General features: G+C 39.1%; 1 protein-coding gene across 2 annotated transcripts in view; it reads left to right on the top strand.

Annotated features, from left to right (window-relative positions):
- Positions 1-18,469, top strand: part of LOC123770249 (uncharacterized) — a 407,808-nt gene that overhangs the window by 214,380 nt on the left and 174,959 nt on the right. For both annotated transcript variants that reach the window (XM_069339938.1, XM_069339939.1), the window contains 4 exons: positions 1,395-1,592; positions 11,241-11,393; positions 11,729-11,816; positions 15,081-15,204. In XM_069339938.1, coding sequence (XP_069196039.1) covers positions 1,395-1,592; positions 11,241-11,393; positions 11,729-11,816; positions 15,081-15,204 — 563 coding nt within the window. The remainder of the gene's footprint in view (positions 1-1,394; positions 1,593-11,240; positions 11,394-11,728; positions 11,817-15,080; positions 15,205-18,469) is intronic.

Here is an 18,469-nt window from a genome sequence, read left to right as displayed (position 1 = left end):
CAGCGACCCTCAGTTTCTTGATTCTGAAATTGCCTTTATCTACAAATCATTCTCTCGCCTTGGTTACCCTTTGCATTTCATTAACTGTGCCTACTCTCAAGCTAAACGAAATTTCTTTCATCCTAGACCTGCTTCCAACACTAGTAGCACTGTACTATGCCTTCCCTTCATATCTGAACTCAAAACTTTTACCAATACTTTTCGTCCTCTTGACATTAAACTCGCCTTTCGACAAACTTACACACTTCGTAGCAATCTAGTTCACACTGCTCCTGCTGCTTCTAATGCTGCTGGTGTCTACTCTATTTCCTGTTCGTCTTGTCCTCTTCAATACTTTGGCGAAACTGGCCGTACACTGAATGACAGACTTAAAGAACACAAGAGAAGTGTTAAGTCTGCAGACACTAACAATGCTCTCTTCTGCCATGTGAGGGATTCTAATCACCCTATTGATTGGTCTTCATCCAAAATATTCTTTCCTGCCTCTACTCTATACAGACGCCGTCTTGTAGAATCGGCTCTTATACACAATGTACCCAACATGAACTTGAGTCCTGGCTTTGTTGCTGTGGACTCTTCCCTTTCACAGTATATACTCAAATGCTCTAATCTTTCTAACAAACGTGACCTAACATAAGCTTACCCTTCAATTTATCTTTCTCTTTCATTTTCTTTCTCTCTTCTCTCTTTTTTCTGTTCATTGTTTTCTCTTACGTTCCCTTACTATCCTCTTCTTATTCCTATTACTATCTATTCTCATTCGGTGGTTATAATAGGAGCTGCCTCGTATGGGCCAATAGGCCCTCCGCAGTTCTTATTCCTACTACTATCTCCTCTACTTCATCTTACTTGGCTCCTCACCTCGTGCCTATTTATTGCCTGCATCTACTTCCTCATCACAATCGACTTGAGAATGGTCCAGGACTGTGAAGTGTCCGTTCGGTCCGAAAGTGAAGGGACGTCGTCGTCCCTTCACTGTATATGTACCTTCACTATATATGTATATATGTACACCTGTAGTATATATGCAGGTGTACATATATACTACATTTTACTGCAGTAAAGGATTCTCCGTAGGCTTCGGGCTGGTTTTAATGAGGAGGTTTGTAGTCTTCTTTGCTTTATAGAATACGATCAGGTCTATGTTTTGGTTAGGAGTTATGCTTTTTACTCCTTTACGGATCATTTCTTTCATTATTCTTTTTTCTTTTGTATGTTCACTGTGCATGGTTGATTTGTAAAATAATGTTTAATATATATATATATATATATATATATATATATATATATATATATATATATATATATATATATATATATATATATATATATATATATATATATATATAATATTACTGTAGTCAATTTTAAGAAATGGTCTCGTGGACTTTCAGATACAGCCAGTACTACAGAACACTGGTGAGTTGGGGTTTTCATCTGAGCGTCGAGATGACTCGCGCAGCCACAATACTCCATAAGATCTGGGAAGATGTACACGGCCAGATATCTCCAATGTTCACTGATGCGGCTTCATGGGTTATGGATGAGATGCATGAGTTGTGGGAGAAGGTGAAGAGCCATTTCATAAATGTGTAAGTACACCGGTTCAAAACTATGTGCGGAAGTTTTTAGCCGTGAGGTAAAACGCAGCACCTTTACTGCACCACAGAGATAATCCTGTGTGCCACAATTCACCCATTGTAGATTTGTATGGAAATGGCTTTTCTAAAACTTTGTGATCTACATATATATTCTCTTCCTTTAACAAAAATAAGAATATTTTATTTACGACAAATATTACAGAAGGTTTGAAGTACAAGTTTGTCGTATTAGGGATTTATATCTTTTGTTATAAACTGCTAATCACGTGCACACTTTCTGGCAAACTAATGATCATTGTGTGTTTGGTGATCACATGATAGAGTAATGCCAGGAGTAATATGTTAGAGTAATAACCAGGAGAAATAAACAGATACACATATCAGCATAAACCAGTAAAGATATTAAGCAAATGATACACAGTTTCATAGACTGATATTTAATGTTAAAGGGTGTAGTCTTCTTTATTTTATATTATACTAGGGAGGGCACCTGGCACTGCCTGGGTCTGTCTGTATATATATTCTCCTTCCCCTTCTTTCAAAAAATATAATATTAAGAACGACAGAAACTAAACCATTTAGACCTGTATGGGGTCTAAAACATTATATTGTTATGGCAAACTACTCCACATTCATCACACGCCATATTTCACTCTGGACTTTATGAACGGCTCATCAAAATGGCCTATGGGCATTAATAAGTGATAATATTTCTTAAATTCCTTCCATAAATCTCACATATATGCAAGTGTGGGTTTTTATCCTATATTTATGTGCAGCTCGCAAACTGTTGAATTATGGGTCCAAGTCTCCAGAGAGTTCTCTGGAGACTTGGACCCATAATTCAGACTTCATAGTGAGCCGGTATAGGAGAGGCAATGAGGCTGGCCTGAGTGTGACAGTTCCCTATCCACACTTGTATCATCATTACAAGTTGAGTAAGAGTAACCCAAAGCTGTGGGGGAATTACCATGATTGTCAAAATGAGGAAAATTACTTAGGATTTGAAATTCAGTACTGTAAATGCTTCATTAAAATGCAAAAATAAAACTTGTAAAGTCCTTAGCTAGGGTTGTATATCCTACTCCTCTTTTCCTAGGAAGGAAAGGGGTCTGTAGGAAGCAGGTTGGTTCCTTAACGGTGAATACAGGTGTTGATTGGAGACTCACAATCAACGGGAAGGCATTTCAACACATCACCTTGTATTTTATACAGGGATAAGATAAAAAAAACACAGTTCTACTACTGATCACTGGTTCTTGTTCTGGATCATAGGTCTGAACAATATACACAGTATAGCCAAGCTCTAAAATCATTGCAGCAGCCAATAATCAAATCATACTAATAAACCCAACAAGGTAGTTGTTGTAACTATATATATATATATATATTGGCACCAGAAGTGGCACCCTCACTGGTATATATATATATATATATATATATATATATATATATATATATATATATATATATATATATATATGTCGTACCTAGTAGCCAGAACGCACTTATCAGCCTACTATGCAAGGCCCGATTTGCCTAATAAGCCAAGTTTTCATGAATTAATGGTTTTTCGACTACCTAACCTAACCTAACCTAACTTTTTCGGCTACCTAACCAAACCTAACCTATAAAGATAGGTTAGGTTAGGTTAGGTTCGGTCATATATCTACGTTAATTTTAACTCCAATAAAAAAAAATTGACCTCATACATAATGAAATGGGTAGCTTTATCATTTCATAAGAAAAAAATTAGAAAAAATATATTAATTCAGGAAAAATTGGCTTATTAGGCAAATCGGGCCTTGAATAGTAGGCCAAAAAGTGAGTTCTGGCTACTAGGTATGACATATATATATATATATATATATATATATATATATATATATATATATATATATATATATATATATATATATATATATGTGTGTGTGTGTGTGTGTGTGTGTGTGTGTGTGTGTGTGTGTGTGTGTGTGTGTGTGTGTGTGTGTGTGTGTGTGTGTGTGTGTGTGTGTGTGTGTGCGTATGTATGTATGTATGCATGTGTCTAAAGTATATGTGGAAGCTTATTAGAATTACATTTCTCCTTTTGTAAATGCATGTTAATGTAAAGAACACATCGTAAAGAACACATCGACCACTTTATGTAGGTCAGACGTAACTCTGTGTATATATGTATTTATGTCTGTAGGTTAGATTGGCCTTTTAAAAGCACTACAATCACCTGTGGCTGATTGTTCAATAAATCCCTGAACTATATGTTTAACAGATCTCTGATCCTGTCCATGGAGGACAGAAGACAATGTATATATGTCGGTTAGCATTGTAAATGTGTGGCCACGTCTGTGATAAAAAATAAAAATAACAAAAAGTCTCATCGGTTGGTCATCCATGACCAACGATCAAGCAGGTCACAGCTTACAAGCTGCAACAGAGGACACATTGATACAAATAACCAAAATTAAGGCCGAGGGAACCCAACCAGGACAAACCGACATCCTTCAAAATCTGGAAATGCAAATCAGTCTCCTCCAGATGCACCAGGCGGCCTCTGAAGACGACCTAAAGCAACAACAACTTCACGACTCTCTGATAATTAGCTCTGCTGATCTACCAGATGAACAACAAGGTGAGATCTGCTGTAATGTAGCCAGTGAACTAATTATGTCAAAGATCAAAGTCAATGTTGATATCAAATCAGCTGTCAGGATAGATAAAAACAGTCCCCGCAGCACTAAGAGAATGCTTATCAAACTTGCAAATCCGACTGCTAAATATGACCTCATGCAATCAGCAGCTAAGCGAAAAACTAACCATTAAATAAATGAGTGCCTCACCAAACAGCGCGGATCCCTTCTCTACAGACTACGTCAAATTCGCAAACAAAAGCCAGGTGTTATCAATCAGTGCTACACTAGGAATGGAACGATCATTGTAAAGAAGGAAAGTGCAGGAAAAGATATGAAATAAAGTGTGACCAACAACTGCTGGCCTTCTTTCACGACTGTGGCGTATCTGAAAACCAGAATCCTTCCAATGCCAATACTGAAAGTAACTCACACGCGACTGAGCCTAGCCTAACCTTGTTCAAGGTGCTGTCTTCTGCTCTGCCGGTCTAATAATGCTCTCTCATCCAAAACAAAAAGTTTCTAACTAATGAGTGTAGTCTCCTTGTACTCATGTAAGTATCTACTTCAGTATCATAGTAAAATCTTACTTATGTATAATCTTATCCTGTCATTTTTAAATTGAATTGTAATTTGATTTATATTAGACATTTATTGGAATTAATCAACTGAGTTAATTTTTTATTTTCTTAAGTTCATATTAATTTTAAGATCATAATTAAGAAATTTTATAGTTATTAATTAATTAAGCAATTTCATAGTTTTTCTGTTATATTTACTTTTAACTTTTTTCATTCAGTGTACCTGAGTGTATCTCTTAAGAAATCTACCTCATTTTTGTTTAAGTATAACTTTAGTAATTAACTATATTGTAATTATATTACTAAAGTAAGCTATTGCTTTTTAATTATCAATTGTTATTTGCTATTACTGTTTCATTTCAGTGTTCTTCATTTTATATTATTCGTTTCTATTATATATATATATTTTTTTTATCTGTTTACCATAATTATTTTATATTTTTAGCTGATTTAGTAATTTACTGCTTTGTACTTGCTATCCTTATTACCTTGACTCCATGGCATCCACATGCACGTTGATATTGATCCTGAACAATATGTACAGCAGTATCTCAGATATACAATAACCAACACACTGATCATCACCACTGTAGGTACTACACAGCTCACTAGGCAAAAAACAAACTCCGAAATAACACTTGCTTATCAGTCTTCAACCAAAATGTCAGATAACTTAGTAAACATTTTGATGATATAAATGCATTACTCTCAGCGCTAAGGTACTGAACTATCGTTCATTGTTCTAACAGAAACCTGACTAAGTAAAGATCATACCCAACTATTCAACTTAGCTGGTTATAGAGCCATTCACAACTGTAGGCCTAACACAAAAGGTGGTGGCACAGCTATATACTACCAAGATATCTTCACCTGCAATAGTGTCATTAGTGATAGAGATGACTACTGTGAATATACTTTTGTTCAATTTTTAATTAAATCCCTGAAATCTTTCTTGACTATTGGAGCCATCTATAGATTTCCCAATACTAACATAGCTGCATTCACAGATAACTTGAGGAATCTTATCATCAACAACAACCTCAACAAAACAAAAATAACATAGTTCTGGGGGGGGGGGGGTGACTTCAATATTGACCTAGGGCACCAAAATAGCCCTCAAGTTGACTATTTCCTTAACAGCTTGAATTCCTGTATGCTCATCCCTGCAATCACCAAGCCCCCCCCCCCCCCCGATTCACTCACACTTCCGCTACTACCCAGGATCACTTATGGACCAACATAACAGCTCCCCTTATATCAGGTATAATCACTGACAGAACAACCTACCTTCCTCGTAGTGAACATGGCCATAACACCACCAGTTAACAAGAAAATTACCTTCAAGTTACACAGTGAAGCAGCAATAAACAATCTCACAAATGCCCTCCACAATATAAACTGGGAATCTGAATTTATCAATACACAGGATATTAATTCCTTAACTAGCCTCTTCCTTTCCAAAATTCTAAGCCTTTACAATACTTATTGTCCTCTCCTCACCAAGCAAGTAACTGGCAACAGGTTAAATAATCCCTGACTCACTAATGGCATACACAAAGCCATAGACAAGAAACATGAATATGAAAAAAACTTAGGATTGGCCTAGTTGCAAAGGAAGTAGTTAAGTGGTACTCGTCAGTGTTTACCAGTATAATAAGAAGAGCAAAGCGTTCCTATTACGAGAATAGATTCAAAGAAGCAAAGGGCAACATGAAAAGCACATGGAGAGCCATCTCTAACATCCTAGGAGCTAAACAACATTCACATAACCAGATAAAAATCTCCAAGGATGGTTATACACCTGAAACAGACCTTGAACAGCGTCTGAATTCAATAGCATCTTTTCATCGATTGGTGTTAACCTTGCTCGAAAAATCCCACAGACTCAGACACATGTTACCCATATCTTTCAGGCATCTACCCAAACTCTCTTCTCCTCTCATCGATCAGCCCTACATATATTGTGTCCATCATTCACTCACTAAAAACCAAAGCTGGAAACATTGCGCACAGAAATCACAATAGCGTGATTTATCAAATGAACAAATCCACAAGAGACGAACAAATCCACAAGGCAGCGCCTGGGATGATCTCGGACGTAGATTCGAATCCTCGTCACTACCCTTTTGGATTTGTTCCTGGGAACATTAGTGTAATACCATCGATGCTATACAAGAGTGCCTCCCATGCCCTTGCACCACCCATAGCTTTGCTGTTCAATAAAACTCTAGAGTGCCATACCTTCCCTGATATCCTAAAAAAAGCAAGAGTAACGCCAGTTCATAAAGGAGGTAACACGGCAGATATAAATAATTACAGACCCATATCAAATCTACCTATACTATCAAAAATATTTGAAAAAATGATTTACAAACAGCTCTATTCCTATCTCGTAAAATTCAATATACTAAGTCCCTGTCAGATTGGCTTCCACTCCCAGAAGAGTACCAATGATGCTATTGTTAGTCTGCTTGACTTAATCAACTCAGCCCTTGACAAAAGTGAGTTTCCGATTTGACTCTTCATTGACCTGAGAAAGGGCTTTGATACTGTTAACCATAACTACCTCTTACTTAAACTCCACCATTATGGAATCCGTGGCCATGCCCTGAACTATATCCGATTCTATCTTAGTGACAGACACCAATATGTAGCCATCAATGATATAACCTATACCACTAACCGTAGGGGTGCCACTGGGCAGCATCCTAGGACCCTCCTGTTTCTTGTAAACATCAATGATCTGCCTAATGTCTCTAACATGCTTAAACCTATAATGTTTGCTGATGATACTACTCTCATCTACTCTGACCCCAACCCACTCATAATAAATAATGTTGTAAACAATATATTAAAAAAAAGTACACTTGTGGATGTCAACCAACAAACTCACACTAAACATAGAAAAGACCTACTACATCTTATTTGGAAGCAATCAACAAATGCAATTCAGCTTCAGATAGATAATGTAAACATTAGCAATAAAAATTATGGAAAGTTCCTTGGCCTATACTTAGACAAGAGACTCAACTTCAGCACCCACATACAACACATAACTAAAAGGGTTTCTAAAACAGTTGGTATACTCTCTAAGATCAGATATTATGTACCCTACTTTGCTCTCCTCTCACTCTATTATGCACTTATCTATCTCTGTCTTACTTATGGTATCCGTGCTTGGGGTTCAACCTCTGCAAACTACCTCAAGCCCATCATCACCCAGCAAAAAACTGCTATCAGGACAATAACAAACTCTGCTTTCAGACAACACACAGCTCCCCTGTTCCCTAAACATTCTAAACATAAATTCATTCCATATATTCTCTTGTGTCAATTACATTTATAAAACTCTTTTCTTAAGTGCAAACTCTGTTCTGAAACTCTTCCTGGACAGATGTAATAGAACATATACTCACCACACCAGACATAAATATATCTTTGATATCCCCAGAGTCAAACTTAATCTGTACAAACACTAAATGCAAATAAAGAGACTTAGTCTATGGAACTCACTCCCTAATGAATTGAAAAAGTTGCCCAACTTTTACCTTATACAAAAATAAAACCAAAAAGTACCTAATTTCATCTTCATAGTTTTCTACCAAGTGCTTTATCTCGCACTGTACCTATTGCTACCCAATCCCCCAATCAGAATCCCCAAAAGACTGTACCTCTCTCAACCAGTTTAAGATAAAAACGAAGCTATACCTAATAAATTCCCTGTAACCTACCTTACCCAATTACTTGACATTGTCAACCAATGTCTGTTTTTTTTTTTTAAAGAGCGCTGTTTGTCGACATAATTGTATTTGTGCTGCTTTTTCATCTATGTTTTCATTTCTTGTTTTCATTTTACTCATTATGCTCAATTAGTATTAAGCTTTAGTCATTTAAGTTTTTCATGCCCGAAACGCTTTGCGTAATAGTGACTTTAGGCATTGTATGTACTAGCTCTATCTATAAGTCCACCAATCTTTGTAAAAATCTCTTGTATGTATGTACCTTACCTAAATAAACATTTATTTATTTATTATTTTAATATTTGTACCTAAGTCATATGACTTTATCATTGTAATCTTAGACATCATCTCACATCATGGTTGTTTTACTGAGTACATATTCTACTTCATTATTCCTTGAAATGATCCTCATATTGTGCTTCTGTGAACCAATGTATAACCCCTGTTATGTTATCCCAATGTGCCTAGTAATCCTTGTTCATTATTGTGTATGGTTATTATTGTGTATTATTCTAGTCTGCTTTTGTGTCAAAATTTCTTGCAATGGACCCGTAAATTTGTTTGACAATTTTACTGTAATTATTCTACTTAAACTTATCTGTACCTGTAAAGTAAAGCTGTAAAGTACCTGTAAACATTTTTTTTTTAAATTTTACTGTGACTCATCTAAAAATTATTTGTTAGTTTAAGGACTTGCCCGAAACTCTATGCGTGCTAGTGGCTTTACAAGAATGTAAAATCAACTTAATTTCTTTGTTCTCTGTTAACACCTATGTACCTTCTTGTTTATAAATAAATATAATAAATAAATAAATAAACTTGCTGGTGTGGACCACTCTTGTTGTTGGTGTTTGGTGTAAGTTTGTGTGGTGTAATTCCTGTTATAAATGTCTCTAGCACCGTACCCGTGTACACACTGTAAACAATAGGCTCTGGCCTCAGGCTTGTCCCTCCACCTACCCCCGCCATGCTTTCTGTTGGCGGTTGACTGGCAATGATATATTTATGATTTATTTCTCATCTAGACGAGTAATTTGAGATAAAGTGGGATTATATGATAAATTTATAGTGGATTCAATGATTATTGGTGATACTTTTAGTACAAATTGATCCTTTATCACGGATTTGAAACTACGTCTCCGGAAACTATAATTATGTATCTAGGTATTATAATACACGAATATCTTGATATTGGTGTATTATAAAATACACCTCAGTATTTCAATTGAATATGTTCTTCTCTAACCTTCGAGATGCTTGAGATTACATGTACCAAGTGACGTAATCATGCATCTATGGGCCCAATGGCGGATGTCACCATAGTGACATTGTCATGTTGGATATAGTTGTATGATATAGATAATGAATCTTATGTGATTCTGATGTAGGATATGATTCTGATATGATATAGAAATAAATACATTTCTTAGATAATGATATTGATATAGTATGTTGAATTTCCCACACAAGCATTTGGCCTCTGATCTTGGACAGAGATTCTCTTTTACGGATCTAGATGTTCAAGGATGTGTACAGCTTTCATGCAGGTTATCTTCTATTAGTCTTGGGGTCAGGAGACATGTGTCACATGGTCGTGCCTATTGCTCTAGGGCGGGTCTCCAAGTGTAGAAGTAACATGTAACCCGTTGCTAGATCCCAGACTCTTATGTTACCCAGTAATTTGTTCCATAAATCAACTACCATATTTTCAAACAATAATTTACCCAGGACTTTCTTGAATCTTAACTTATATAATTACTGAAGGGGGTATCCGGCGGTGCCCGGGCTCTCTGTCCGGTTGTCTCTCCCTCCCTCCTGTTTTTTTCATTTTCCATCCCTCTCTCTCTCTCTCTCTCTCTCTCTCTCTCTCTCTCTCTCTCTCTCTCTCTCTCTCTCTCTCTCTCTCTCTCTCTCTCTCTCTCTCTCTCTCTCTCTCTCTCTCTCTCTCTCTCTCTCTCTCTCTCTCTCTCTCTCTCTCTCTCTCTTTCACATTCGGCTTTCCTCCCTTCCTCCTGGTCTCTCTCCCAGCAGGCAAACCAGGCTCAAATAACGTTAAATCAAGGTTATCGACATTGAATTAACGTTGTCGACGTTGAAGTAACGTTGTCGGCGTTGAAGTAACGTTGTCGGCGTTGAAGTAACGTTGTCGGCGTTGAAGTAACGTTGTCGGCGTTGAAGTAACGTTGTCGGCGTTGAAGTAACGTTGTCGGCGTTGAAGTAACGTTGTCGGCGTTGAAGTAACGTTGTCGGCGTTGAAGTAACGTTGTCGGCGTTGAAGTAACGTTGTCGGCGTTGAAGTAACGTTGTCGGCGTTGAAGTAACGTTGTCGACGTTGAAGTAACGTTGTCGACGTTGAATCATCGCCGAAAACAGTCGAGAAATAAGTTGTAAAACACCATTGACAATCAAAACAACATTTCAGACATATAGAGGGGCACGCCGATCGACCCTGACTATGACTATGACACTCCCGATTAACAATTAGTTATAAGTGTGGAGGAGTATACCTGATCATACAATTAGCGTATACTATACATTATACATTTCCTAGACAACAGCATGGAGAATGCGTATGTTTGATTACCAATAATAAATAATATTATATATGTTGACATAGAAGACGGAATATTTGACTGCCTCAATTCAATCATATCTCATTAATTAATTAATCCATTATTTACTTCCCTCTAGGATAAGCGAATATTTAAAGATAATGATTGAACCTGTCCTGAACACCTTGATGAGTGCGCTGGACGGCGTCACCGTCACATTACAAGGTTGGCTCCATAACACTGAGAGTATTGTGACGCCTCATCTCCACTCCCTGGTACAGGAATTTAACCGGTAAGATTTTGTAATCTTATTCATTGAATAATAATAATGAGAAGACTTTGAGGTTATTATTGCACTAAACATTATTGCAGTAGGAAATTATTATTGTCATTTGGGTAATTGAGAATTCATATTAAGAAATTGTTGGAAGTTGGAACAATAGAGAGGTATAGAGACCATTTTGCCTCGTCACTCCAAAACAGTTCTGCGTATTGCGTTTTAGTTATTCAATTTGCTGGCGTGTATTAACTATATATTTTACAAGGGCTGTTCAGTACTATTACGCGGCATTACTTTATTTTAAAATTATGTGTTTTGACTATATAAATATATTTTTTTAACTCCAGATATAGACAAGAAATAGGAACTGTACTTCTGGATCAATGTTGGAGGCGCATTTCAGCCAAGTTTGAGAAGATGTCAACAATGAAAGAGGTGAGTCAGCGATTCCGTTCTTACAGTTAAATATCTAGAATTCTTTTCTGCCTGCTCTTCCCCGTACATCATGCCCTTCAGTCCTGCCGGCTCCCACCATAAATCATGTCCTTCATTGTCCTTCCATCCTGCCCTGCCTGACCTATCTTGCCGTATCCTGCTTGAACCCATCCTGCCCTGTGTGACCTTCTTGCCGTATCCTGGTTGAACCCATCCTGCCCTGCCTGACCTATCTTGCCGTATCCTGCTTGAACCCATCCTGTCCTGCCTGACCTATCTTGCCGTATCCTGCTTGAACCCATCCTGCCCTGTGTGACCTTCTTGCCGTATCCTGCTTGAACCCATCCTGCCCTGTGTGACCTTCTTGCCGTATCCTGCTTGAACCCATCCTGCCCTGCCTGACCTATCTTGCCGTATCCTGCTTGAACCCATCCTGCCCTGCCTGACCTATCTTGCCGTATCCTGCCCTGCCTGACCTATCTTGCCGTATCCTGCTTGAACCCATCCTGCCCTGCCTGACCTATCTTGCCGTATCCTGCTTGAACCCATCCTGCCCTGCCTGACCTATCTTGCCGTATCCTGCTTGAACCCATCCTGCCCTGCCTGACCTATCTTGCCGTATCCTGGTTGAACCCATCCTGCCCTGCCTGACCTATCTTGCCGTATCCTGCTTGAACCCATCCTGCCCTGCCTGACCTATCTTGCCGTATCCTGCTTGAACCCATCCTGCCCTGCCTGACCTATCTTGCCGTATCCTGCTTGAATCCATCCTGTCCTGCCTGACCTATCTTGCCGTATCCTGCTTGAACCCATCCTGTCCTGCATACAAGCGAAGAATATTCATTACTGTAATGACATGATCACAATAATACGTATAAGCATTCACAGCCATCATTGGCAACACCTGACCGTATTCAGTGGGTTGTGGCTCGCTTGGTCTCACTGCTGCAACCCATCCTCCGAATTGACAGTACGATTTAATACTAAGTGTAATAAGTACACTTTCTTACTGTAATAAGCAGTGCATAATTGCACTTACGGGGCTGTTACATTGACCCAACTCCCTCCCCCGCTTTAATTCTTCTCGTTTTCTGTTAAGTCACTCAGAATTTTAGGATGACGTTTTCAATTTCGATTTGCAATACACAAGTTTTAAATATCAGGAATTTCTTTTTCAGGTTTATTAAACAACATAGATTTTATGCAAAATTTTAAAATATCCTGAGTTAATTTACAATTTATTGATATATTTTAGTTTTGTTTTATTGGTTTTATAAAACTGTAATATCAATATAGCTATAAGTTAAGTACTAATTGTAATTAGGAAGCAATAAAATTATTATCTTCAAAAACTAAGACGGTTAGGTCAGGTTGTGGTTTTCTATTCAGTTTTTCAGGTAAACTCAAATATTCACAATATATTTGACAGTACGATTTAATACTAAGTGAAAATAAGTACAATTCCTAACTGCTATGAATAGTACATAATTGCACTTAATTGTCTTCTTACATTTACCACCCCATTTTTGGAGCTGCACTACTCACACATCTGCACTCTAAATATTCGAGTCTCTTGGCGACATGTAAAAAATATAAGAAATTACCTTAAATAATTTACTGAGCCAATACTTGCAGTAACGTAAATGAATTTGGAATGTCACACAAAACTCCGGTATTCTCTGAGAGTCGTAAATCACTAAACCTCTCTCATTAATGCTATATGCTACTAACACTTTAATCTTATCATATGTAAGTTTAAGCGGTCTTTCTTAATGGGGCGAATGCTCGCTGTTTTCAACTTTCTTCAAACACTCAAAATTTTGTTTGCATAATCTATACGGTAAATGCTCTAGCTTTTCCTAAGGGATCAACTTCATAACATGAACCGGAAAAAAAGAAAATTTCAAATTTTCAAATTATCTTTAAAAAATAGTAATAGTAATAGCAAGTAAAATAATACGAAGACCTTGCTGTAAGAGCCTCCCACTCTTGCCCTCAAGGCTGCGATAGCGCATATCTTCCGGTGTACTGATAAAATCACGTTTAAGCTCTCGAGCCTCAAATTAATATCTTCAAACTGTTCTCTTTCCTTATAGTGACATATTTTTACATTTTACATTCATAAAAAATATATTTACATTTTTTACCTTGGTAGTGGCTGACATGAGTGTCTAGTGTTGTTGCATACTTATAGCAGCGTGTTTTCTCAGTATGTCTCGCTAATATGGAGTGTCGAGTTGAGTAAATCGGGTTTTCTTTCACTAACCAGTTTACAGTTGCCCTTGTGTGGTGTAGCTCGCCTGAGGTGAACCCATGGCACGGTCTAAATGACAATTGATGTAATGTATGACCACTGTCAACTTCCTCTTAATAATTTAAACTGACGAAGTTTACCCCAAGTATACTCTGTCGTGTTATCTAGGAGAAGACGCCAAGACAATAGATGTCATCTGGGGACTTCCTGATCCCCACTTGACGGACAGCCAAGTACCGTAGCCCCTGCGTCACTTCTCTCGTCATGTGAACACAATCCTCAGTGATCAACACTTCATTATTGGTACATAAGCAACCAGGGGCGCTGGTTGACCTTACAGCCTTACAGGAGAGAACATGTTTGAAACATACAAGATACTGAGGGAAAATTTAAAAGAAGAGCTTTTTTAAACTTGGAGAAAGTAGGACAAGATGACATAAGGAGAAGCTGGAAACGTAAATGAGTTGAAGTAATATAAGGAAGTTCTCGAGCCCCGTGCGGGTGATCCGTAAGTGGAAGACACTAAAAGAAGTTATGGAAGCCACCTCCATCCACATCTTTGAGGCCAGACTAGAAGAAGAATTCGAACATGAGAATTATAGCGCAGCAGGAACAACAAGGTTAGTAGGCGGGACATAGAGAGCCAGACCTGACCAATAAGAACAACCCACCAGCGTCACTGGCTCCCGCCGCTACCACTGGTGCCACACTTTAGATTATTTTTTTAGCCTGGTGCCATCGTTAATGAAGAGAAAATATTATCACAAATTTAAACCCAAAAACCACAAACACAGTCCACTTGAAGACAAAATTCCTGCTGGGGGGAGGTGGAGAACAGTCGTTGCATGCGACGGACTCGTTAGGAAGGCACTTGAGTGCCTTCCTTGAGAGGCACTTGAGAGTGCACCTCTTGAGACAATATGTGAAAGTTGTCTAGACTTATACATATATTTTCTTCACCATTTGTTTAAGTTCAGCACAGCTCTAATTAACATGTTCCCCGATTGCAGGATATCAGCAGCGTGTTATCAGTGTTGTCACAACTCCTGCAGACGGATCAATATTATCATCGCTTCGTGAACGCAAGGGATGAGTTTGGGGAAAGGCTTCAAAATACATGGAGCATTCTTAAAGGTAAGAGCAAATAGTGGAATTTTAGTGATAATCTGTTATAAAACCAGTGTCATACGTTATTGGTTTTATTTGCAAAATTGGTTTATATACAATTTGTATAAGCATAATTTTGCAAACGTTTTAGCTTATCATAAATATTGTTTATAATTAGTTAACGGATATGACCAACCAACATGTCCGCATTCCTGGTCTGACTCTTCAGTAACCCCCAGTACATGCGCCTGGGTACCGCGCACACGTACGCACGCACACGCGCACTCACTTATACACACACACACACACACATACACACACACACACACACACACACACACACACACACACACACACACACACACACACACACACACACACACACACACACACACACACACACACACACACACACACACACACACACACACACAGAGGAGGTCAAGAGACACCTGCTGGATCTGGATGTTAGAAAGGCGGTTGGTCCAGATGGGATCTCACCATGGGTACTGAAAGAGTGTGCAGAGGCACTTTGCTTGCCACTCTCCATAGTGTATAGTAAATCACTAGAGACGGGAGACCTACCAGAAATATGGAAGACGGCGAATGTGGTCCCAATATACAAAAAGGGCGACAGACAAGAGGCACTGAACTACAGGCCAGTGTCCTTGACTTGTATACCATGCAAGGTGATGGAGAAGATCGTGAGAAAAAACCTGGTAACACATCTGGAGAGAAGGGACTTCGTGACAAATCGCCAACATGGATTCAGGGAGGGTAAATCTTGCCTTACAGGCTTGATAGAATTCTACGATCAGGTGACACAGATTAAGCAAGAAAGAGAGGGCTGGGCGGACTGCATTTTCTTGGATTGTCGGAAAGTCTTTGACACAGTACCGCATAAGAGGCTGGTACATAAGCTGGAGAGACAGGCAGGTGTAGCTGGTAAGGTGCTCCAGTGGATAAGGGAGTATCTAAGCAATAGGAAGCAGAGAGTTACGGTGAGGGGTGAGACCTCCGATTGGCGTGAAGTCACCAGTGGAGTCCCACAGGGCTCTGTACTCGGTCCTATCTTGTTTCTGATATATGTAAATGATCTCCCGGAGGGTATCGATTCATTTCTCTCAATGTTTGCGGACGATGCTAAAATTATGAGAAGGATTAAAACAGAAGAGGACTGTTTGAGGCTTCAAGAAGACCTAGACAAGCTGAAGGAATGGTCGAACAAATGGTTGTTAGAGTTTAACCCAACCAAATGTAATGTAATGAAGATAGGTGTAGGGAGCAGGAGGCCAGATACAAGGTATCATCTGGGAGAGGAAATTCTTCAGGAGTCAGAGAAGGAAAAAGACTTGGGGGTTGATATCACGCCAGACCTGTCTCCTGCAGCACATATCAAGCGGATAACATCAGCGGCATATGCCAGGCTGGCCAACATACGAACGGCATTCAGAAACTTGTGTAAAGAATCATTCAGAACTTTGTATACCACATATGTCAGGCCAATCCTGGAGTATGCAGCCCCAGCATGGAGTCCATATCTAGTCAAGGATAAGACTAAACTGGAAAAGGTTCAAAGGTTTGCCACCAGACTAGTACCCGAGCTGAGAGGTATGAGCTACGAGGAGAGACTACGGGAATTAAACCTCACTTCGCTGGAAGACAGAAGAGTTAGGGGGGACATGATCACCACATTCAAGATTCTGAAGGGGATTGATAGGGTAGATAAAGACAGTCTATTTAACACAAGGGGAACACGCACAAGGGGACACAGGTGGAAACTGAGTGCCCAAATGAGCCACAGAGATATTAGAAAGAACTTTTTTAGTGTCAGAGTGGTTGACAAATGGAATGCATTAGGGGGTGATGTGGTGGAGGCTCACTCCATACACAGTTTCAAGTGTAGATATGACAGAGCCCGATAGGCTCAGGAATCTGTACACCTGTTGATTGACGGTTGAGAGGCGGGACCAAAGAGCCAGAGCTCAACCCCCGCAAACACAACTAAGTGAGTACAACTAGGTGAGTACACACACACACACACACATACACACACACACACACATACACACACACACACACACACACACACACACACACACACACACACACACACACACACACACACACACACACACACACACACACACACAAACGAATGGCTGCTAGTATTTAATCCAACCAAATGCAATGTTATTTGGATTGGAACAAGAGTGAGAGGGCCAACAGAGCAGTATAGGGTGAAGGGAAGACAGAGTCTGCAGTCAGAAAAGGAGGCAGACCTGGGAGTGGACATATGTTGCCAGAAGCCCACATTAGCAGAGTAACAACAGCTGCATATGGCATACTGGCCAACATCCGTGTAGCCTTCAGATATTTTGACAAAGGGCATTTCCGGGTCCTATATACAGTAAAGGTGAGACTTACTCTAAAATATTCGTCCCCAGTATGGAACCCTTACCTGAAAAAGGACAGAGAGAAACTAGAAAAAGACCAAAGATATGCAACGAGACTCGTGCCGGAGCTGAGGGAATGGAGTATGAGGAAAGACTGAGAGAACTGGACCTTACCACACTGGAGGAAAGGAGAGATGAGGGGGGACATTATAACAGCTTATAAAATTCTAAGGGAAATTCACAAAGTAGACAAACGAACGTTGTTCAACGCTATAAACAGTAGAATGAGGGGACATAGATAGAAACTGGAGACCCAATTGAGTCAGAGACAACAGGAAGAACTTTTTTTGTGTTAGAGCTGTCAATAAATGGAATAGGTTAGATGCAGAAGTCCTTGATTCTAAGTCGACTCAAATTTTATGTGTAAATACAATTGAAGCGTGTGAAATGAGTCACTGCATTAATATAAGAACGTTCGGAAGGCGAGACTTGGAGACTATCTCAACCCTGCAAGCACATCTATGTGAGTACACACACACACACACACACACACACACACACACACACACACACACACACACACACACACACACACACACACACACACACACACACACACATATCTGGGTGAAGTGCAGTGGGAGGAAGAAATTAGAGGAAAAACAGTCCAAGATATGATGGACCTAGTCATACAGAAATGCCAGGAGGCCGAAGAGAGATTTATACCAACGGTAAAGGGAAAAAATAAGAAGGAATATAATAACCCATGGTTTAATAGACAGTGTCAGGAAGCAAAAATGGCCAGCAGGCGGGAGTGGAGGAAGTACAGAAGACAAAGAACAGAGGACAACAGAAGCAGATACAACAGAGCTAGGAACGATTACATTAACATAAGA

This window comes from Procambarus clarkii, chromosome 42 (assembly GCF_040958095.1).
Source record: "Procambarus clarkii isolate CNS0578487 chromosome 42, FALCON_Pclarkii_2.0, whole genome shotgun sequence".
Lineage (NCBI taxonomy): Eukaryota > Metazoa > Arthropoda > Malacostraca > Decapoda > Cambaridae > Procambarus > Procambarus clarkii.
This window is presented reverse-complemented; position numbering and strand designations above follow the sequence as displayed.